The sequence below is a fragment of the Chelonoidis abingdonii genome, chromosome 25 (assembly GCF_003597395.2).
Source record: "Chelonoidis abingdonii isolate Lonesome George chromosome 25, CheloAbing_2.0, whole genome shotgun sequence".
NCBI lineage: Eukaryota > Metazoa > Chordata > Testudines > Testudinidae > Chelonoidis > Chelonoidis abingdonii.
Window position 1 is genome coordinate 11476253 of NC_133793.1, and position 22713 is coordinate 11498965.

At 50.0% G+C, this 22713-nt stretch overlaps 2 protein-coding genes across 2 annotated transcripts; one reads left to right on the top strand and one right to left on the bottom strand.

The window, feature by feature from the left end:
- Positions 1–257: 257 nt before the first annotated feature.
- On the bottom strand, positions 258–19544 carry OPRD1 (opioid receptor delta 1). Its single transcript, XM_075060952.1, has 3 exons — positions 19251–19544; positions 3396–3744; positions 258–874 (listed from the first exon to the last, which is right to left on the bottom strand). Exons 1-3 carry the CDS (start codon positions 19484–19486, stop codon positions 338–340), a joined length of 1122 nt encoding a protein of 373 aa, XP_074917053.1. The 5' UTR covers positions 19487–19544; the 3' UTR covers positions 258–337.
- LOC142045942 (delta-type opioid receptor-like) lies at positions 3798–12731 on the top strand. The gene is made up of 2 exons (XM_075060869.1): positions 3798–3840; positions 12300–12731. The coding sequence occupies exons 1-2, from the start codon at positions 3798–3800 to the stop codon at positions 12683–12685; spliced, it is 429 nt and encodes a 142-aa protein (XP_074916970.1). The 3' UTR covers positions 12686–12731.
- Positions 19545–22713: the final 3169 nt, after the last annotated feature.

Consider the following 22713-nt stretch of genomic DNA (forward strand, 5'->3'; position numbering starts at 1 on the left):
AGGTTTGGTGGTTGTCTGACGTGTTTGTAGCCTGTGGATCCTTCTCATTCCCCATTTGATGTGGAGGTTTGTTTTTCTGCAGTTCTTAGGAATGTTCAGCCAGGAATCTGTTGCTTTGTGACTCCCCTGCTCCCTGCCCAATTCCTCATCACCCCGGTCTCTTCATGGAAAATCAAGCATTTGCAAATATATATATATTTTTAAGAGTCCCACACCCCTGCCCGCTTGCCTCCAGCCACCTCCACTAGAATTCTGTGGTGGTGACCTGAGTCACCTCCGAGAGCAGTTCCTCCCCTCTGCGGCCACGGGAACCCCACTGGTGGCTGTCCATGTCTAGTCATGCTGGCTTATTGAGGACTTCGGAAGGGGTGCAGGTGGAGACGCGCTCCCGGGTGGTGTTCCTCGCCCGGGAGAAGCTGTTCTGCTCCATCCGGGACCGGAAGGGCAGGCAGAACTCCCGAAAGCACCTCTTGAAGTTCTCGTCCAGGAAGGCATACAGGACAGGGTTGAGGCTGCTGTTGGTATAACCCAGGGCGATGCAGAAGTGCAAGCTGGCCACCACGTAGGGGTTCTTCTTGTCTATGTCCACCAGCGTCCAGACAATGACGAAGATGTGGATGGGCGTCCAGCAGATGATGAAGGCTGCTACCACAATCAGTACCATGCGGGTGATGCGGCGCAGATTGCGGTCCTTCTCCTTGGAGCCCGAGAGGAGGCGGACGGTCTTGAGACGGAGAATCATTAGCCCGTAGCAGATGGTGATGACCAGGATAGGCACCATGAAGGCGAAGATGAACACGCAGATCTTGGTGACCGTGTCCCAGTACATGGCGGGTTCAGGGAATTGGAGCATGCAGAGCACAATACCATCTGCAGGGGAGAGAGGGTAAGGGAGAGTGGTGGATAGGTGGGAGAGAGAGAGAGAGCCAGAGCCAGAGGAATACCCCCTTAATCAGCTGCCCCAGGGGTGCATTTATAGTCCCCCTCTGCTTATTAAAACTCCTGACGTGTTTCCGTGTTTCTGCATCAACATAATTAAATGTTCCTGACAGTTCTACACCAAGGGGGATCACATCTGCAGGATAATTGGAACTGCACTTGAATTCAACAGGCCTAATTTGCACCAGAGTAGGAGCCTGCTTTTGCATACAATAGGGCCTTATTTGCATGCTGCGTCTCCTATTGTATTCAAATACTTAGACTGTCTCAAATTTGCCACCCCCACAATCCTCTGTGCAGCCCACCCGGCACCCGTTTTCAGCAGACAGCTCTGTCTGTGTGCGTGCAGCTTCCAACCTTGGCACCTGTCAGTTTCCTAACAGATCCAGCTAAATTCCTAACATTTGCGCTTGATTTGATTTAATGCTGGCTAAACAGAGTGCTTCAGAGATGGAGTGCTGCCTAGTGGTGAGTGCTGGTGACTTGGTGTGATGCTGTCTACCCAGGTAACAGCTCAGGACAGGACTGCAGGCTAATTCACTCATATGCTAATAGAAATCCAAGGATTGTCAAAAGGTATTGTAATATAATTAGGCCAGGTCACTTGTGTGTTAGCTCAAAGGAACCGTTAATGGTATTGTCTTCACTTATCTATAATCTGTGGATTGCTATCGCATAACTTTATGTATATCCCTGTAATTACCTAGATCAAAAGTGTGTGTTAATGTTCAGATGAGAATGTACTTGATCTGTAAACTTCATGAAAACTAATGGAGAATTGTTGTTTGCAATTACAACTGGGGCTTTCTAAAACTCTGCCACTGACACATTTAATGGCCTTGGGCAAGTTTTTTAAGGAGATCTGGGCATGCATCGAAGAACCAGATCCAGACTCCTGCTCCAAACTTCAGGGTGGGTCTGGTCTGAGTTTTGGAGTGCTACATTTCACCTGTTGGTGCCTCAGTTTCTCCATCCGTAAAATCAGTCTAACACTATTTACCTGTCTCATACTACACTGTAAGGGCTGATAAATGTTTGTAAAGCATGCATAGATTGCGGGCTCTTTGGGGCAGGGGATCACCTTTTCCTTTGATGTGTGTACAGCACCTTGCACAGTGGGACCTTTATCCTGAGTTGGGGCTTCTGGGCCATGCTGCCATACAAATGATAAATGTCTTGAGATTCTTAAACAGAAGCCTCTACGGATGTGTAAAGATAAAGCCCTTCCTCTGATCACTGGTTGTCGTCACACTGAACCCTGTGATGCAGATGCCTGTACTCTGGAATGGTGGCCAAGGACTCATTGCAGAGAAGCTGCCAAATGGATGTTGACAGTGACATCCCCCCACTAACCAGCCTGTTCAAGATCAGAACTAATCACCTTCGCTAAGAGACAGGGCTGGAGAGGAACTGCTGGGAGATCTAGGGCATGCAGGGGCGGTGGGATGGGTTTGGGGGGAACTGAGGAATTCAGTGATCCGCATGGGGGGAGTCTGGGCCAATGCCAAGAATGGAAGCCAGTCCTTTTTTGTCCTAGCCCAAAGCCTTCCCCGCACCACCATCCCTCCCCTTCAGCCTGAAGCTGCATCTACACTTATGTGTTACACGTATCCCCAGCTAACACGGGTATAGATAGCCGTGTAAATGGTGAGGCACTGGTTAGGTGAGTAGAGTTACAGACATGCCAGAGCCCTAGGTATGTACCCTGAATGGCTCTCTACACGCCCAAGCAGCGCCTCCTCCAGCCAGGGCAGGCTCTACTGTTTTTGCCGCCCCAAGCAGCATGCCAAATTGCTGCCGCTGACGGCGCAGGCAGTCCATGTGCCGTTAGGGTGGCACATGCGTTTCTGCGGCAGTGGCAATTCAGCAGCAGCTTCTATCTTCAGCCGGAAGACAGAAGCCGTTGAATTGCCGCCGCGGGCAGCTGAACATAGACGCTGCCGCCAAATTGCCGCTGCTGCAAAATGCATGAGCCGCAGGGACTGCCCCCGCCGTCCAGGGGCAGTTCGGCGTGCTGCTTGGGGGCAAGAACGCACGGGCTGCCGCCCCTTGCAGATTGCCTCCCCAAACACCTGCTTGGGATGCTGGTGCCAGGAGCTGACCCTGCCTCCTGCTACACCACTTTTTTAGCTCTATTAATGGAGTATAATGTCCTGCTGCCTCCCTGCAACCGGCGCCTTTCTCTACCACAGGGGAAAGCTATGGCAGAGGGAAAACGCTCTGGGAGCTCCCCGCTGCTGGAGTCTTTCACCACTGCCACTGCCCGGCCAGAGCCTTCCACTGCTGCGTTATGGCTACATACCGCAGTGAGGATGCAGCCTCTTTTTCACCGGGGTGTGTAGCCGCCACAAGAGTAGACGATGCCTGAGTGTCAGTCCTCCTGTTACAGGAGGGTTAGTTGGCGCTGGCGTAGACCCCCGTCAATGGATCACAGCAGGGGCCCACATTCACTTGCCTTTTGACTTGGTCACAGCCATGATCATGATGGGCACGCCGATCACAGAGGAGAGGACCCAGATGCAGACGTTGATGATCTTGGCTTTGGCTGGGGTGCGGAAGTCCAGGGCCTTGACCGGGTGGCAGACGGCAATGTAGCGATCCACACTCATCATGGTCAGCGTGAAGATGCTGGTGAACATGTTGTAGTAGTCGATGGAGAGAACCACCTTGCAGAGCAGCTCCCCAAAGGGCCAGGTCTCCATCAGGTATTTGGCACTCTGGAAGGGCAGCGTGCTCGTCGCCAGCGCATCGGCGAGGGCCAGGTTGAAGATGTAAATGTTGGTGGCTGTTTTCATCTTGGTGTATCTGAGGGCACAGTGGGAAGGAGAAATGTTAAAGCGCATCAGTGCCAAGGCGAGATGGGTGCGGTGCGGAGACTCCCTAAGACCCAGATCCTCAAAGGTATTTAGGTATTGAAACCAATGGGATTAAGACCCCTAAATACCGCTGAGCACAGGCACCGACTTTCTTCTCTCTGGGTGGCTGCTCTGCCCCCACCGCCTCACCGTTGCTCCACCTCTTCCTGCCCACACTCCGCCCCCTCCCCTGAACATGCCCCACCCTCGCTCTGTCTTTTACCGCCTCTGCTCCGCCTCCTAACCCCCGTCTCTCCCACCCACCACTGAACAGCTGATCAGCGGGGTTGCTGAGCAGCACCTTGCAAGATTGGGTCTTCAGCACTGGTACATCTAGGATCGGTTCAAGGCCTTGTCTTCACTACACAGTTTTGTTGACAAAAATTGGCTTTTGTTGACAAAACAGAGGCGGTTTATGTACTGAAATGCTCCTTCCACCGATGTCATTCCCCCGCTATGTTGGCATAATAAAACCACCTCAACGAGAGGCGTGGGGCTTATGTTGGATTAGTTAGGCAGATGCAGCGTCTGTGTAGACCCTGCCTTCCTTCCATCCCCTGTGGGTTGTCGTTCTTGTCGATTTCACAGCTCCGTGAGCCATGAAATTGACAAGAAATCTGGCTCACAAGCCAGGCTGCTGTCGGGTCTCCAAACCAGGGTCCCGGCTTCAGCCGGTTGCTGCCTGGGCTCCCTGCTGAGAACCCTACTGAAGCAGGGCAGCCGACCGAATTCTGTGTGTTTATCTCCCAGCTGGTGGCAAGAAACCCGAGCGGGCAGCAATGGGGATCTGCATGGAGCTGAGATCCCTGGTGCTCAGTCCTCCATGCTGCCCCTCTTCAGTAGAGGAAGTAGAGCAAGAACTGACAGGGTTTTGAAGGGGATTTCAATGCAAACAGTCTCTTCTGTGAGCAAGAGACAGGCCAGCTGTTACCCTAATAACACAAGGCTTATAGAAGCGAGGATTGTGTGAGGCGAGTGGGAAAGAACTGTGTGAGAAGTTGTTGTGACCTTGTGTAGATAAATATGGAATGTAGACTAGAGTCTAAAAAGAAGTGAGAAAAATAAGATATCAGGATGACCGATGTATAAACAAAACGCAGCTGTTGCTCGTTATTGTATGTAACAATAGGTATGAATGCTTGCTGTGATTGTTTACCTGCAGAGAGATCTGTTTAGCTCTTTCCCTCCATGCAATTACTAGAGATAATAAAATATCTGCTTTGCTGTGCCCAACCGGAGAGTGAGAACTATGTTTTTCTCCAACAAGTCGGTGGAACTGCTCCCGGTGAGGATGGGTACCACCGACAGAAGGAAGGTAATGTGGACATGAGCCACCTCAGTGATTAATGCGGTGGCTGTAAGTCAACCTAAGGGCTATTCTACACTGGCAACGCTAAAGTGCTCTTCCCCAGCACTCTAAAAAAAGAACATTCACAAGGCGTGTAGCTACCAGCGCTGGGATGGCAGCAAGAAAGTGGCAGCGCTGTAAATTGCTAGTGTAGACAAGAGGTAACACGGGTTGGTTTATCTGTATAGTGTAGACTGTGAAAAAAACACCCCTCCCCCCGAGCTCAGCAAGTTTCAGCGCTGTAATGCGCCAGAGTAGACAGTACATTGGTTCTGGGAGCTGCGCCCCTCGTGGAGGTGTTTTTTTTAGAGCGCTGAGGGAGCTCTCTGCTGTGACTGCACAAGCCACATTAAAGTGCTGCCACGGCAGCACTTTATCCTTGCCGGTGTAGACAAGCCCATAGCCTTAAATACGTGCTTAAGTGGTTTCCTTAAAATTACACCCACGCTCAGGTACTTGGCTGAATTGGGGCTCTCATTAGGAATGAGTGGAATAAAGTTCAGACCCTGCCGAGGTTCTAATCTCATTAGCTGAACAAGGAGGTAATAATCATTTCTGTAGCTAGATTGGCGAGAAAAGCAATTGCTTTGAGAATTCAAAGGAAGATGAGGTAATAATGCATGAAAAGTCTTTCAGACAAGGCCTCATTTCAAATTAAACCAATTTAATCTGTCTTTGCAGCTAGAGAGGCAGTTAGGCAAGCTTCTTCATATGGCTGGCTGCTTTTCTTTCTTTCTTTCTTTCTTTCTTTCTTTCTTTCTTTCTTTCTTCTCAGTTTTGTTTTCTACCAGATTGCATGCAGAAATCCATTCAGCTACCTAAGGGAACTAGCGTGCTGAAACATCATGCTTCATAATATTTCTTTGCAATTGTAGCTTTTTTTCACCTAAGTTTCCCCAAAGACTTTACAAACTTTATATAGTAGAGCCCAGAACAACATGATTTTTCGAACCATTTTAGAGCAGGAAAACTGAGGCATACAGGGACACATTTCCAGAAGAGCTCTGGGCCAGGTTTTCCCTGTATATGGCAGCTCCTACTGTGACACTTACAGATAGCTTTTCAAAAGTGCTCAGCACTCAACGTGCACCGGATCTGCTGATGTCTTTTGAATATCTGTCTGCTTATTGAGACGCCTGCATAATTTAGCTGCTTATTTCAAAGCACTTTTCAGGATGTCTAAAATCTGGGTATTTATTTAGATGCCTAAATGAGAGCTGAGCTCTTCTGAAAATTCTGGCCTGAGAGATTAAGCAGTTTATACAAAATCAATGCAGCCAACAGCTAGCAGGTCCTGGAACAGAGCTCAAGAGTTTTGCCTTCTCACCACATTCTGCACTAACCACCAAGATGCTCCTTCCTGGTTGCAGATTGTTCCAATGCATATTAAACATGTAGAAACAAATGCAATTAGCCATTTTCATAGCGGCACCAGGGATGAGGTCCTGGGTCCCTCACGAAACGTTGAGAATTTTCAGAACATGAATGAAATTTTTTTTTCTTTTGCCCTTTAAATTATGGGATGCCACCCTCAGAAGTTCTAAAAGGTCGGGTTCCGGCACGAGGCAAAATCTAGAACCCTGAATATTCTAAAGGGTTCCAAAGTCTTCAAGGTTCTGAACTGTGGAATCTATGAAGCTCTCGTCATTCAGAAAGAGCTACAGCCAGCCCCAGTCTGGTCTTGGCCAAGTGTTCTTGACTTTGGAATTTGCTTCCCCAGTTGGTTTGAGAGCTGCCGAGTCTGTTCACCACAGGGGCATGCTGCAAACCAGACCTGCTTGAAGTGGAGAAGAGGTGTGATTGGTGTTCGGTTCTCATGACTGCCCAGGAAGGGGGTCATTGCAACCTTGGGAAGTGTACGAGCTGGACCATGAAAATGGAGTTTTATGGATAGGTAGGCACCAGAGGCTTAGGCAGGGTCAGCTATGTATATTATGTTTCATGATTTGTTCTGTCACCAGAGGGCCAGATGGTCCAGGGTAGTAGGAGTGGAATGGAAGGGACACTTCATGGTAGCATCTTTCCCTTCCTGTTTCAAAGTAACAACAGGGCCCTTGCCTTTCCTGATTAGTGGTGTGTACCATAGCCTGGGGACTAACTGGCTGGCAGCCTGGCCCCGTCATGTGGTGGCTCTGATGTGGGTCTGGTATCTGGGTATCATCTTGCTGCAAAGACACACCAGAGGCAAGTAACTCCTTACATACTCTTCCCTAGTGAACTTGATGTTGCAGCTGGCCCAAGCCTGGGGTGCAAGAATGGCCCCAGTTTCTTTCTGCGGAGGGCTGCAGGTATGTTATGGAGCCTCCTTTATCCACACAGAAAAAGATTCACTTGTGTGCTGTGGCAGTGGGTGAGCTGCTAATGTGTTCTCTCATCAGAAAGTCGTCTCTTAATCCTGAGTGCTCCTCACCCATGTTCAAAGTGCAGAACCTCCGTTAAATCTCCACAACGCCTCAGTTGGGCAGGGATGATGATGGTGATGAATAACTCATCTCTCTGTCGTGCTGAGAAGCCACAGCCAAGATGAGGGCCCTATTGTGCTAGCCCTTGTGTGTAAACTGAATGAGAGAGTCCAAAGGGCTTCTAGTCTAAGGAGGCACCTCACAAAGGAAGTATCATTGGTGTTAGCATCATCTCTACTTCACAGCTGGAGAACTGAGGCCTGGGAAGATTAAGCAACTTGCCCAAGGTCACATGGGATGTCTAGCAGAGCCAGGAACAGATCCCATGACTCAACCTTGAGGCGCTCTTTCCTCTTCTAGAGCATCCATCAGTCCCTCTTGGAGGTGGGCCGAACTGCTGAAGTTACACAGAGGAGCCATATGATGCACTTACCGGCCACACAGGCAGGGCAGCGGAAGAGCCTGGATTAGATCTCAGGCAGTCCAAGTGCACAGCCTGCTAGTTGGACAACGAGACCACACGGCCATGCTAGCCAACCCTTGAAACACCCGGGGGGTGGAGCATACAGGAACACAAAACACCCTGGTCACCTTCCCACCAGGTCCAGCACTCCCATAGTATGGGTGGGGATGTACCTGTGTGTAGGGAGAGGCGACTAGATCCCTGAGTGAACTAAGTATTTCCTCCGGGGATGGTGACTTCCCAAGGCATGGCAGGTCGATTGCTTTCATTCACTTCACTTTTAACCCTTTCTGCGTCCAGCATATGCCCTGAGCTACCATGTGTCCCACCCTCCTTGATCTGTGCATTACCCCAGGCCACGCAAGTCATTTCATATCATTCAAAGATAATGGCCTGGCGGGGTACCTGGAAGCAGCTGACTCCCTCTGACGTTAGTAAATTACAAGGACTGAAGGTTGGGTGCCCCATTGTTTCCAAGAGGGGGGAAATGAATGTGACGTTGTTGGGTGGGACAGAAGAAACATGGCACTCTCTAAGCCTACCGAGGAGCCGCTGTGTAGGGAAGAATCACAAAGCAGCCTTCATTTCTAGTCAAACCCACGATGACAAACACTTAAGGGCGAGATAGAACAGGAGCCTAAACCATCTTTCAGACAGAAGTCCCTTTCAAGCCAGTGTGAAGCACAACTTTTCAACGCACCTCCCTGCTGCGCTGGGCTCAGACAAAGCTGCCCTCACTAATTAAACCCAAGCGCGAGCTGTGAAGCTAGAACGTTAACATCGCTTGTGTCGTCTTATGTAGACACCCTTCCTTGCGGCCAGACTGAGAGGTGCCTGGGACCGTGACATGCAGTCCCAGATGTCCCTTCCCTGAGTTCACCGAGAGTTACACCCGTGATTAATTTGGCCCCGAGTGTTCTAATGAACCCACATGTACTAGGTGTGGAGACAACTAACCCTTTGGTTAACGCAAAGCATTTCAAACAAGCACATCAACGCCTTTGAAGTGCAGGGGTGAGCTGCAAAGGGAGAAACCGCTATGATCAATAGGATTGTCGAAGCGCAGAAAAGACTCAGTGCAGGGGTATGGGCCATATCCCCGCCCCAGAGGGCTGGCTAATCCAGTCAGGGGTTCTCCTCTGATCCCCCAGGTGGAAATCACAACCAGTTTGCATTTATGAGAGGGGCACACGTACCCTGCTCCAGCTGCTACACCAGCCAGGCTAAAGAGGCAGTGAATCGGCAGTGGATTGAAGTGTCAGAATGAAACAGACTTTAGGCCTGTGAAAAAGGGAACAGGAAGGCTGCCGAATCCCACGGGAAGGAGGAAAGAAAACCAGTGGATGTTTTGTCACCATTAAAGCCTCGGACTTGCCCAGAGACAGGGGAAAAGCTAAGCCCCCTTACATCCCCCGCCAGAAGTGGTCCTTCCCGGTTAGAGTGAAAGGTTAGTGGCAAAGTGGGAGGAAGGATTCTTGCATGGCTTGTGCCTGTTCTTACAGGTAAATAATGAAAGAGCTTCAGGTGAGCCCAGCCCGGAATGGCAGTTCTAAAAGTTACCTTTGGTTTAATATGCTGCAGCTTAAAAACTAGCAGGGCCCGGTTCTGGCCACCTCTGCCCTGAGTGGCAGTTTACCCCTGTCAATGCTGGGGTAAAATACTAGCACCCTGGGTGTGAAAGAAAGAGGATCAGTCCCTCTGAGGATCTGTCCCTCCCAAATGAGGATCTGTCCCTCTTTGCTCAGCTCTGGTCTCTCGCACACCAGTGCCAACCAGGGGTAAGCCCAGGGAAGCCAGTGGTTTTACACTGGTCAGGCTAGGGTTACCCAGAGCATTATGGGATGGCACCATGCTCCACCCTTCCCTTGCTTGCTGGTGTGTGAGTGAGAACACTCCCTTCTCCCCCAGGCTCTGTTGGGCTGCAGTGGAATAAAGCAGCAAGTTCCCAGCCTGCTGTCTGATGAGTAAAGCATTTGTCTTTGTTGACCTAAGCAAATTCTTTACATCGCTAGTGCAAATGAGAGCAGAGGTTTGGCTTTACTTTGGTTCCTCCCTTTGCGGAGGGTGCAGCACTTCTTTCCCAGTAGCTGACTCGGGTTCAACTCCTGGGCCACACCGCTGGGATGCTGTTTATTCTGGAGGCAGGATGGCCTAGTGGATAGAGCGCTGGGCTGGGATTCAGGAGGCATGGTTGTGTTAGTGGGGAAAAGTGCTATATAAGAGTTGCAATGGGGGAGATCTAGGTTGGATATTAGGAAAAACTTTTTCACTAGGAGGTGGTGAAGCACTGGAATGGGTTACGTAGGGAGGTGGTAGAATCTTCTTCCTTAGAGGTTTTTAAGGTCAGGCTTGACAAAGCCCTGGCTGGGATGATTTAGTTGGGGATTGGTCCTGCTTTGAGCAGGAGGTTGGACTAGATATCTCCTGAGGTCCCTTCCAACCCTGATATTCTATGATTCTAAGAGCCAGGTAGGCTGGTTATTTTGAAAATCAGGCTCCAGCTGTGTATGCACAGCACTTGAGAATCTGGCCCCATGTGACATCCCCCAGGGTCACACACACGGTCTGTGGCAGAGGTGGAAACTGAAGCTAGAATCAACAAAGACTATCCCGTCTCTCTAGCCTTGCCAACAATGGGAGGTCGGGAAAATGTTTTGTTCTAGGACACTGTGGCAAACTTCTATCTGTAGCTAGGTACCACGTGAATCCAAACAAGTTGAAAGACACTGTTTACATATTCCTGAGGTCTTTAGAGATACCTATAAACACTTGTCTTCATTTCCTCTATCTATGTGTTAATTATTGTTTCCCGTTCCGCGTTATTTGGCTCATTACCTGGGGATCAATGTGTTTCTGCAAATTGTGAGCAGCCTGTGAAACACTCTGGGCCAAACTCAGCTCTGGCGTAAGCAGGTGCCACCAAGCCCCACCTAATTATACCAGCCACAAAACTGTCCCTGCAGGAAGGGAGCTGAGATAGAGGAGGGATCAGATGGAGGTGAGGCCTGGGCCAGGCTGGAGGAGCGGCTGTTCTGTGGATTCTCCCACTTTCCCCCTGCAGAAGGGTTGGGTTAGGGTCACAGCAGCTCTGTGGTCTCTGGGGAGTGCAGGATTCGGTGCATCTCCCCAGGGTCCAGGTCGCCGTATGAGCCAGGTGCAGGGGAGTGGATGTGCCCCCTTCATGACTGCAGCTTCCTTTGGGGTCAATGTCTTTTCTACCAGGCATACCTAGTGGCGTCTCCCAAACCTGTGCTATCTGGCCCGTCTGACTTCCCATTGACTTTGGGGATCACTAGCCCACTGAGGCTGTGCATAAGGATCTCTTTGGCCAGTCCTGCAGCACAGTCACTAGGTGGGAGACTCAATTGGTTTAGCTAACTCAGAGCAGCAGCTGCCGCCGCCGAGCACGTACTCACGATGCTCTTTGCCCCCGGAGATTTAAAGCTGGTGAAACGGCTTAGTGTCCATCACGTCAGATGCAAAGCGCCCACCCAATGACAGGAAACGGTCCGCGGTGAAGGCCACCCACAAGGAGCAGTTTTCATGACACGGAGGAGGATGATTGTCACTGGGCTGATACAAGAATGGGGTGAACAAGGAGGTATTAGAGGAATAATTTCAGGATGTCCCACTGCGTCCTCTTCAAATCACAGTCAGATTCACAAGGATGCTGATTCTCACCCCCAGAGTATGCTAAACCCAAGACTCTGTGCACCCTGCAACCTGAGAATCGTCGTAGGGGAAGGAGCATGGGTAGCTAATACAGAGATGGCCTGACTTTCAAAGGAGCTGATCACCTGCATCTCCCACTGACTTCAGTGGCTTGCTGAGTATTTTTGCAAACTGGGCCATTAGTGTCAAGGCGGCTCCAGGCACCAGCGCACCAAGCACGTGCCTGCGGCGGCAAAAGCACCTGGGTCCAGTGGTGGGATCCAAAAACAGCAGAGGGAGCTTGACCAGGGCTGTGATGACACGTGTATTGTGTGTGCCCGGGTGTATCTGTGCACTGATGCATGTGTCTGTGTGTTTCTGCACAGTCACGCACGTGTGTGCATGTGTGGGTGGGTGCCGAGTCTCACACCCGCATCTGCAGGAGGAGCTATTTCTGAAGTGGATTGCATCCCTGCTCCTAGAAATGCTTAGTATTTAACGAGGTGGCGAGCGAACCGGGCAGATTTCAACCGACTGGGCTGTCCTCAGAGAAACCGTCCTGGAAGCTGGTAAGAGACCCAGTAAGGGCCGAGTAAAGCGAAGGGCTGGAATCTGGCTAGACTTCTGTGGGTTTGTCATAGGTGGCATCACTGTATTCAGTGTGGAACAGAGGGACTGCAATCTGCGCCGCATCACTTGCATGGTACTGGTCATGGTAGCAGCCTTCATCATCTGCTGGACGCCCATCCACATCTTCGTCATCGTCTGGACGCTGGTGGACATAGACAAGAAGAACCCCTACGTGGTGGCCAGCTTGCACTTCTGCATCGCCCTTGGTTACACCAACAGCAGCCTCACCCCCGTCCTCTATGCCTTCCTGGATGAGAAATTCAAGAGGTGCTTCCAGGAGTTCTGCCTGCCCTTCCGATCCCGGATGGAGCAGAACAGCTTCTCCCAGGCGAGGAACACCACCCGGGAGCGCGTCTCCACCTGCACCCCTTCCGAAGTCCTCAATAAGCCAGCATGACTAGACATGGACAGCCACCAGCGGGGTTCCCGTGACCGCAGAGGGGAGGAACTGCTCTCGGAGGTGACTCAGGTCACCACCATAGAATTCTAGTGGAGGTGGCTGGAGGCAAGCGGGCAGGGGTGTGGGACTCTTAAAAAATATATATATTTGCAAATGCTTGATTTTCCATGAAGAGACCGGGGTGATGAGGAATTGGGCAGGGAGCAGGGGAGTCACAAAGCAACAGATTCCTGGCTGAACATTTCTAAGAACTGCAGAAAAACAAACCTCCGCATCAAATGGGGAATGAGAAGGATCCACAGGCTACAAACACGTCAGACAACTACCAAATCTGCACCACAAGGCGGCCTGGAGAGAAACAGCCCTGGAGCCCCACCCTGCCACCACCATGGCCCCCCTGCCCTACAAATCCCCAGCCTGGGACTCTCCTGCCATCAGTGGCACTAGAGAGGAGTTGTCGCTGTGCTCAGGAGATGCCAGGGCTAAGGTGCTCCATCCCCTGCGAGGGTAAGTAAAGGAGGAGAGCCTTTGTATTCTGTCCGCCCTACTGGGGCCAGGCCTAGGATCCCAGCACAGTCCTGCCCCTGGACTAGGAGAAAGAGGGTGTGAGGAGAAGGTGGGCGCCAAGGCCCTCACCCAGTGGCCTCACTTGGTCTGAGACAGGGACTGTGGTTCTGGGAGAGCAACCAAGGCACAGGCCTTAGTGACTCCTGCTACGTTCTCACACATGGTCCAGTGTGTGCCCCTTCCTGCCATTGGCTTATCTCTGCTGGCCATCCTGGCTCTGGGTTCCGCCCTCCCTGCTTCCTGAGCTTCAAGCAGCCGTGAAAAAGGGGGAAGAGGCTCTTTTTGCCTTCCTGCTGCCCCTTCACCGTCTCATCTGCATGGGCATGCAGGATCGTCCCCCAGCCCCCCTTAGTCGGCTTTGAAGTTAGCTTTGAATGTGAACGGCATGTTGGATGCAGCTTTAATGCCCTATCCTGCACGGATGCATGGATTTCCCTTTGAAATCAACAAGAGAGTCCCAGGCACAGCATGGGCTCAGTCCTGCCCTCAGCTCCCCCACTGTAAATCTGGAATGACTCCATTGATTGAAGTGGAGCCACTTCACTTGCGCAACTGAAAGCAGAATATGGCCCAAGGTGTGCAGGGTTGGGGCCATGCTTTTTCCTTTTGGGCCGTTGGTGTCTTCGCTTTTGCAGCTGGTTTCAGCATATGGGCTGGGACTGGGTGCATTATGTCACTCCCCTGAGCAAAGCACTTTCAGAGCCTCAGACTGAAGGTGCCGGAGAACGGCAATTGGTTATTTCATATGGATTAAATCGCTTAGGGTCTCAGACCACTGGTCATTAGACCACCGCAATAGGCTCCATATATTAACCTAGATAGATGGATTTTTAAGCTTTAGAGGTAGCAGGTAACAATTATGAATTTTTAAAGAACCCCTTCCTGACAATTCTTTCCTGAACCAGCTGCAGGCATCTAAAGAGCCAATAACATGCATCCTGCACAATGACGCTGCAATGGGATATGTCTCTAGCAGAGCTTTGATGGTTTAATTCACTTTTCAGTATGTGCCTGATGCAAAGCCTGTTGGAGGCAATGGAAAATCCCTCCAGACTTTGGAGCAGGCCTGGTTTGATCTGTTAGTCACAGTCTGTCCTCCCACCCACCCAGCCAGCTCACGGAGGCTGCAAAGATTAAAAATACCTGACAGGCAGGTTAACGATTATACAGGCACCAGTGCACACCCTTGTGTTGCTTTACTTGCTAAGATGCTGCGGCGAACATACCACGATAGCTACTGTTTGAGCAGTTGAACCATACTGTACTTTATCTTCCTTTCAAAAGTTGAGGCTTCACGGTGCTATGCATTTCCTACCCCAGCGCCCTAAAACTAATCAGTAAAGGTCCAAGCTTGCTACTGTCAAAGCCAAAGGAGAGTGTTTTGATGGATTTCAAGGAGCTTCGGCTCGGGCCCAGCCTGCTCCCATTGAAATCAACTCGAGCTGTGCCAATGGTGCAGAATCAGGTCCTAAAAAATCCTTTTCAATTCTGTATCTGAGACAGGTTGGGGAGGGGGGAATCCCCCACTGACCTATCTGATTTCACTACAGAATGGAAGCCTTCCTATAAAGGGGCCTGCTTGGATTGTGATCCCCATTGAGTTCAATGGGAGCAGGATGGGCAGGATGGATCGTGCACAGGTCATTCAGTTTCTTCCAGCCCTGATGCCGTCTCTGTTTTGTGGTGACTTACCTTCTATGAGTCACACCATTGATTTCCCAGCCTGGCTGCGCTGGTTGCTATGTACCGAATGTGCTGGCAGAGGAAAACTGAAAATAGCTGCAAGTTGGGATTTTGATGGGGTATATTCAATCTTGCCCAGTTGTGCTAAATTCCTGTGAGGTTGGCTTTTGGCTCCGCACGCGAGACTGTGGTTCTGCTGGTATATTTCGTCTCTGGGGCTGAAAACCCAGAGATTTCGCAACAGCCACTTATGCCACAACAATGGGACTTGTTAACTTCCTGGAAGTTCGGGGCTTTAATTCATTGCTATTCATCAGTAGGATGAGCACTTCAGACTAACGGGGTGGGTGGGATGAAAGGGGAGCAAGAGGGTTTCTTTTCCTACCCAGGCGCCACACAAATCTCTGCTAATTTCTGCAGCTGCGGTGGAAACTGTAAATCAAAGCAATGTGGAAGAAAGCTGCCATTTTACGACAGCCCATGTAATAAACAGCTTATTTAGCTCCTACCTCTGATTGCTACCCATCGTTAGCCTCTTATGCGCATGTTATAATGTTGATAACAACACTTAGACAATTTTTTTCCCTGAGACTCTCAAAGCACTTCACAGACATTGATTGGAGCCACACAGTGTTCTGTGATGTCGGCCCTATTGCCCCATTTTGCAAATGGATAACAACCTGGGGTCCTGGACCTGACTTTCAGAGATGCCTGAGACTCTTCAGCGGCGGGGGTGCTCAGCACCTGAAAACCAGTCCCTTACAGTCACTTTCAAGGACCAGATTTTCAGATATTTAACTCCTCCTGGACCCCTATCTGTATCTTTGTGCGCCTAAATACCTTTGAAAATCTGGCCTTAAGTGTCTTAGGGACCTAAGTCCCAAGGACATAGGCTTCTAAGTCCCTTAGGCACATTTGAAAATTGTGCTTTAAGTTACTTGCTGAGGTTACCCAAGACTGATCCCCAGTCCTATTGTCTTACCATGGCAATCAAAGGCTGGTTATACTGGAGCTGGCGACGGAGCAATTATGACAGGTTTGTAGGTGTTTCACATTGCAACTGAAACATGCACAGTGCAATGTTCAAGCAGATGGCTGCCTCTCAAATGGGAGGCAGTCTTGCCTAAGGGTCTGAGGATCTGGGTCCTAATCCCAGTTCGGCCACTGCACCAGTGTATGACCTCAGGCAAATCATTTCACCTCTCCGTACTTCAGTTTCCCTACCTGTAAAATGGGGCTAATACTTACTTTGGTAAAGTGCTTTGAGATCCACAGATGAAAAACCCCATATAAGAGCAAAGTACACAACTCACCACTCCCCAGGTTCTAAATGAGTGAAACTGGCTGTTAAAAGGTGAGATAAAGACCCCCCCAAATGAGGAAAACACACACGCAAACGTGTACATCACCTTGCACAGTTTGTTCTCCATGACCAGGGCTCCTGGATGCTACAGTAATATGACTATAACTAATCTAATTAATAAATAATAGCCAAGGAAGAAGTTGATGTAGGATTTATCTACTAAAATATACTGAGTTTTCTATAACTTCAGGGCTGGATGCTGCTACCCAAGCCCTGAAGAGTGCATTACTTCACTGATATTTTCTGGCTCCAAGTTTGATGATTCTGCAGTCCCAATATCAATAATTTACAGGCCTTACCCAGGAGGTTTGTGTGGGAGGGAGGTAAATTTGGCACCAGATGAGTGACAGCCCCAGTGATCAGGTGCAGCGAGGGTTATAGTGAGCAGTGGGGGGTGCAGAAAGAACATGGCTTTTGTTTTAAGCAAACTAACATCCTACAGAACAAACAGGGGATGACAGAATTGCTGTCTTGAGTAAAGGAACTTCTAAGCTCCCTATGCCAAGGCAGCAGGATTGTTGTCCTTGCCCTTCCAACAGGAGCTAGAAACCCAGAGTGAAGCCATTAATTTTGTGGCCACAGCCCCTTGTGCTTTTGAGACTGTAAGAGAATGGACGGGGAGTTAGCATTACGGGGTGGACATCCAGGAGCCCCCAGAACTCCTGAGCCTTGTGACAGAGCAGGAGTCAAGGTGTGCTATGAGACTGATGGGAGGATGGATGAGAACTGTGGAGAACATGATCTCAAAAGAGATTTCACAGGCTAAGGGTCAGATCCTCAGGTGATATAAACAGGTGTAATTCCACGGAAAGCCACTGCAGATACACCAGCAACCACTGAGGATCTGGCTCTAAATTTCCAGGGCCCAATTTGCTATGAATTCTGGTGAGCCAGGCTAGTGGCCTGATCCGGAGCTCACTGAAAGCAATGAAAAGACTCCCGCTGACACTGACGGTCTTTGGATCAGGTGCCGACATGGGAACTGCACAGCGATTCACCTGTTATAGCGAGCAACAGCACGTCTCGATCCAGATAATATTCGCTTGTGCCTGAAGCCAGAATCATTAAGCTGAGATCTGCAGCCATCCAAGTGATTGTCCACTGATAAGGAAAATCTCCATTCCGTTACCTGTAGGGTGTTTTATTCGATAACTGCAATATACAGCCAGGGCATGCAGCTTAGCTGTGAGACTCAGTAACCTGATGAGGATTCTGAAATTCACTGCATGCGCATATCAATTCCCGCTAACAAAGCTACTCATTGTATATTTCATTTGTGTCAAAAATAACAAGGAAAACCACATTGGCACCTTGCTTATTTCCAGGTTCAGCACAGCCACATGTGAGCGGTGACTCATAGCCTCTAGGCTAACAATGCATTTATGAGCTAGGGCTGTGTCATATTTTCCTGGCTGGGAAATAAATGTGCCCAGTGGTCCAGACCTGCAGAGTAGTTCCATTGACTTCAGCGAAGCGACGCTAGTTAATGCCAGCTGAGGATTTGAGCCCTCCGCCCTCTCTTCTTAACCATCAGCGAAGCTTTCAACACACAGCTATACTGAACACAGTTCTTATGCACAGCTCCTTCTGCAACTTTAAGATTTGAGAGCAACGGATTTTATCACCTTGACATTTGATGGCACTGATTTGGTAGGACTGGCTTTTACAGCAGGACCTTAGGATTGCATTGCCATTTTGCTAACCTTCAACCATCACCTCTTCCAACATACAGCATGGGCAGCTTTAGCCCTTCTGTTGTCAATAGCTTTCAGCACTAACACTGTATGATTCTCAACTAGGAACTTGCAGCATTTGGAAGCAGTTACTTAGGGGTTCTATATTCTCCTCTTACCTTCCTTCCCCTCCAGGGCCTGCTGCACACACACAGACACACACTCTCTCTCACACACACACGTATTTTTTTTTCATTCACACACAATACTCTGTTGCTTCACAGACATACACACAGTTCTCTGTTATCACACACACACTGTGGCTTCACTCTCACATGTAATACGAGTTTTCACACATACCCCACCATACTCTAATATGCTAGTTTTATACACCCACCCACAGAAATGCTCACGCAACATTCTGGATACATACACAACCACAAACACTCACACACCATTCTGTACACGCAACCACCATGCTGTTCACACACAAACGGTCACACAACATTCTGTACACATGCAACATTCTGTACCCACACAAACGCTCACACAACATTCTGTACACACAGCCACCATTCTGTTCACACACAAATGCTCACACACCTTTCTACACACAACACCCACATACACCCCACACCATTCTGTATACACACACACACACACACACAGCATTCTGTACACACCCACACCATTCTGCACACTCACACACCATTCTGTACACACCCACCCACTCCCACCATTCTGTACACACATACACACCATTCTGTACACACACAATATTCTGTACCCACACAAACACTCACACAACATTCTGTACACACAGCCACTATTCTGTTCACACACAAATGCTCACACACCATTCTGTACACACACAGAGAACATTATGTACATACCCACCCACACTATTCTGTACACACACACACACACACACACACACACACACACACACCCCATTCTGTACACACCCACCCACCAGTCTGTATACACCCCCACACGATTCTGTACACACTCACCCACACCCACTCACCATTCTGTACACACACACACACACACACCTACCATTCCGTATACACCCCCCACACCATTCTGCACACACACACACCCCATTCTGTACACAACCCCCCCTTCTCTCACACACAATATCCCGCCACATACACTTACGCTGGCTTCTGTCCCGCCTGCCCCGCCTTGTCACCCTAGTGTCACCCACTCCCTGGAGCCGTGCAGGTGACCCCCGCCCCCGCACACCTGGCCCCGATGGGAGCCCTGCCCCTACCTGACGATGCCGTACATGACCAGGACGTTCCCCAGCAGCCCCACCACGCACACCACCGAGTAGAGGGCGGTGATGGCGATGGCGATGATGATGGAGGTGGGGTCCTTGGCCCCGGCCGGCCCCGTGTGGTTGAAGCTCTGGTTGGGGAAGGGCCCCCAGGGCGAGTCGCGCAGGCGGCTGCTGTTGAAGAAGAATCCGGAGTCGGCTTCAGCACCGGGCAGTGTGGACAGCTCCATGGCGCCGGGGCAAAGTGGGGCGAGACTTTCCCAGCAGCTGCCACCTCTCGGAGCCGGGGAAGGGGGTGGATCGGGTTTGCTGCTTGGCCCCCCCGCACCCGTTAAAGTGCATCCGACTCCCGGGCTCCTGCGGGCTCCTCTGTGACCGCACGGGGCGGGGGGCTGCAGAAAGGGGGCAAGGAGCCTGGCTCGGGCTCGGGCTGTGGGGGAGCCGCTTCCGACGCCGATCCCGGCTCTGCTGCGCTCCACGCCGCTACTGCTGCTCCGGCTCCGCGGCTCGCATCCCGGGCGGGGAGCGGGGACTGTGCAGCCGCTGGCGTGCGAGCGGTTTCGTGGCAAAGCTGCAGCTCCCTCGGACGTCGGGAGCCACGTGGTGGCAGGGGATCGAAAAGGCGGGTCTGTCAATCAAAACCCATACGGGGGGCGGGGGGGGCGGATCATCCCACCCATTATCCGATCGATGTGCGGTGAAACTTCCCCCTTTGCCAATAAGTGTCCCCCTCCCCCCAGCCCTGAAGGGGGCCCCTGGAGCTTAGCTAAGGAGCTCCAAGTTGGACAGGTTCTTATTAGGGGCCAGAATTGCACCTGAGCTGGGCAATCGATGGGGAAAGGGGGGATTCAGCTTCAGTGGCGCATCAGGTCCCTTGTTCATGGCTAGCCGTGGATGACGGGGGAAGGTGGGATGGATGTAGGGTGACAAGACAGCAAATGTGAAAAATCGGGACTGGGGTGAGGGGGTAATAGGAGCCTATATAAGAAAAAGACCCCAAAATCGGGACAGTCTCTATAATATCAGGACATCTGGTCACCCCCGGATGGACGTCCTGGGTCCTGTCTAGGCTCTGCAGGCTCCCAGGCCAGCCATTGATTCCATTGCTTGAGAACCGGTGGGGTTGGAGTCATGCAAGGAAGCACTGTTTTTCGGGGCCCCAGCAAATGGCCTCAGATTGCCCTCGCTTCTGTGTGTGTAAAGGGATGTGTGGGAATTTAACATCATTGGGAAAAGAAATTAAGTCTGTAAAAGGGAATTTAAACACCCCACCTCCACCCAGTGACCAGTCAGCCACCACAGTTCTGCTGAGACTACATCCCTTTCTACCCTATCCTTATTTCATCAATTACAAATGTATGTTTCCTGGTTCAGCTCCGTCTACTTCATTTCCACCTTTTACTTCATTTTTCTCCCTTCTTTCTATTCCTCAACCACCTTCCTTCATAGACACTGGGTTCCTGCCCCCACCCCAGGTATCCACCTCATTGCTCCAAGCAGAGGGGCCAGCGGTAACAGAGACAGTTTTGACCCAAGGCAGAGCTCAGCTCCTAGAATAGGGCAGGATATTTTCCCATCCCCAACTGGTTGTATAATGGCTATACACATTCATAGGCTGAGAATGTGCAAAGATGTGTGCCCATTAAACAAGAGACCCCTGCGGTACTATGCAAGACAAACCAGCTGTTAGGCCCTCTAGTCCTAAGGGGAGGGGGAATAAGAGGTTGGATTTTTATTTTTTTCCCTTTTGCAGCATTCTCCTCACCCGTCCCCCACTCCAGGGGAAGCAGATGTGGCTGCTCGGTGAGATATTTACTTTACCACCCAAAGAAATGGCCTTAGAGACAGAAAAACAAGATGCTCATTTCTGCCCACCTCACTATGCGGCTGCTTATACATCACAGTCAGGGCTTTCTCAACTGTATCTCAGGAGTATTGTAAAGCTTTTTCTCTGCCTAAATCCCTTGATAGACGTCCGTTTTCCTACAGTCCTGGCACCTTTCTCTTTCTTTTGCTCTCCGACACACATAAAGGCACCCTCCCTATATTTCCATCTAGCTAAGCCAGGGGTAGCCTTTTGTGTGCTTAAACCTATAGCTCAGCGCTTTGAGCATTGGCCAGCTAAACCCTGGGTTGTGAGCTCAGTCCTTGAGGGGGGCCATTTAGGGATATGGGGCAAAAATCTGTTGGATGATTTAATTGGGGATTGGTCCTGCTTTGAGCAGGGGGGTTGAACTAGATGATCTCCTGAGGTCCCTTCCCACCCTGATATTTTTTAAAAAAAGAGAGATGTGGTTGTTCTCTACCTTGCCACAAGGGCGCCAGAGTGTTAGATTCCTACAGATCACGAAAGTCAAGATGAAACAGCATGTTCTAAATGAGATCTCTATAAAGTCTCTAGGGAACTGGGGAATATGATGAAGGGATGATTCCCCACTCCTTGCTTGGCAGAGCTTTCATTAGTAGACAGGCTTAAGAGAGGATTTTTTTTTTTACATTGTTGGCAAAGTCCTAACCTATTGGCTACTTTGACATTTTTGAGAGAGACAAGGTGGGTGAGGTGATATATTTTATTGGAGAAATGTCTGTTGGTGAAAGAAACAAACTTTTGAGTTTACACAGAGCTCTACTTCAGGTCTGGGAAAGGTAACCAGAGGGCCACAGCTAAATACAAAGTGGAACAGATGGTTAAATATAAGGAGTTCGCCCACATTGAAGGAGACCATTCAGGGTGAAGTGAGTAGTTAACACCTCTGCTGTCACAGTGTTACATAGATGGCGTTTTTGTCTTTTATCATTTTTCAACATGAGTTCATTTGAGAGCACAGTGTTTGTCTGCTTTCACCCACATAGTTGTCATTGGGTTATTTAGCACACTGGATGAGGTACTCCACATGTTGTGATACGCATCTGTGGGACCCATGGATCTCAAAAGGTGTATTGTGGGGGGTGTTGATCATTGTAACAGTGGAGATATGTCTGCAGGTTTTGCATCTGTTGTTTTGACAGTTTCTGGTGCTGCTTTGAGTTGGTGGGTCCTGGTCTGTTGGGAGCTTGCTTCTGATGATGAGCTTGGCAAGGCCGGGCGATGGTTTGAAGGCCAGAAAAGGGGCTCCAGGAAAAAATTCTTTTGGGATGTGACAATTCTGAGTATGATATTTTTATATCTGTGGTTTCTTTCCATGGAGGATTGCACTGAAAACTTGCCATGCGTAGTTTTCTTTGTCAAGTGTGGTCTAATGACAGCAGAAACCGAATATAAATCAGATGCCAACAAAGGGTATAAACACAGAAGCCTTTTGCAACAAAGACAAGAGTGCAGTCATGTGTGCCAAGATTTTCAAAAGGGACTAGTGATTTCGTGCACCTCGGTTTTTTCATGTCCAACTCCATGTCTTGTCACATTGGGCAGCCAAAAGTGGAAGCATCTTTTGAAAATCATGCCCACGCAACATTA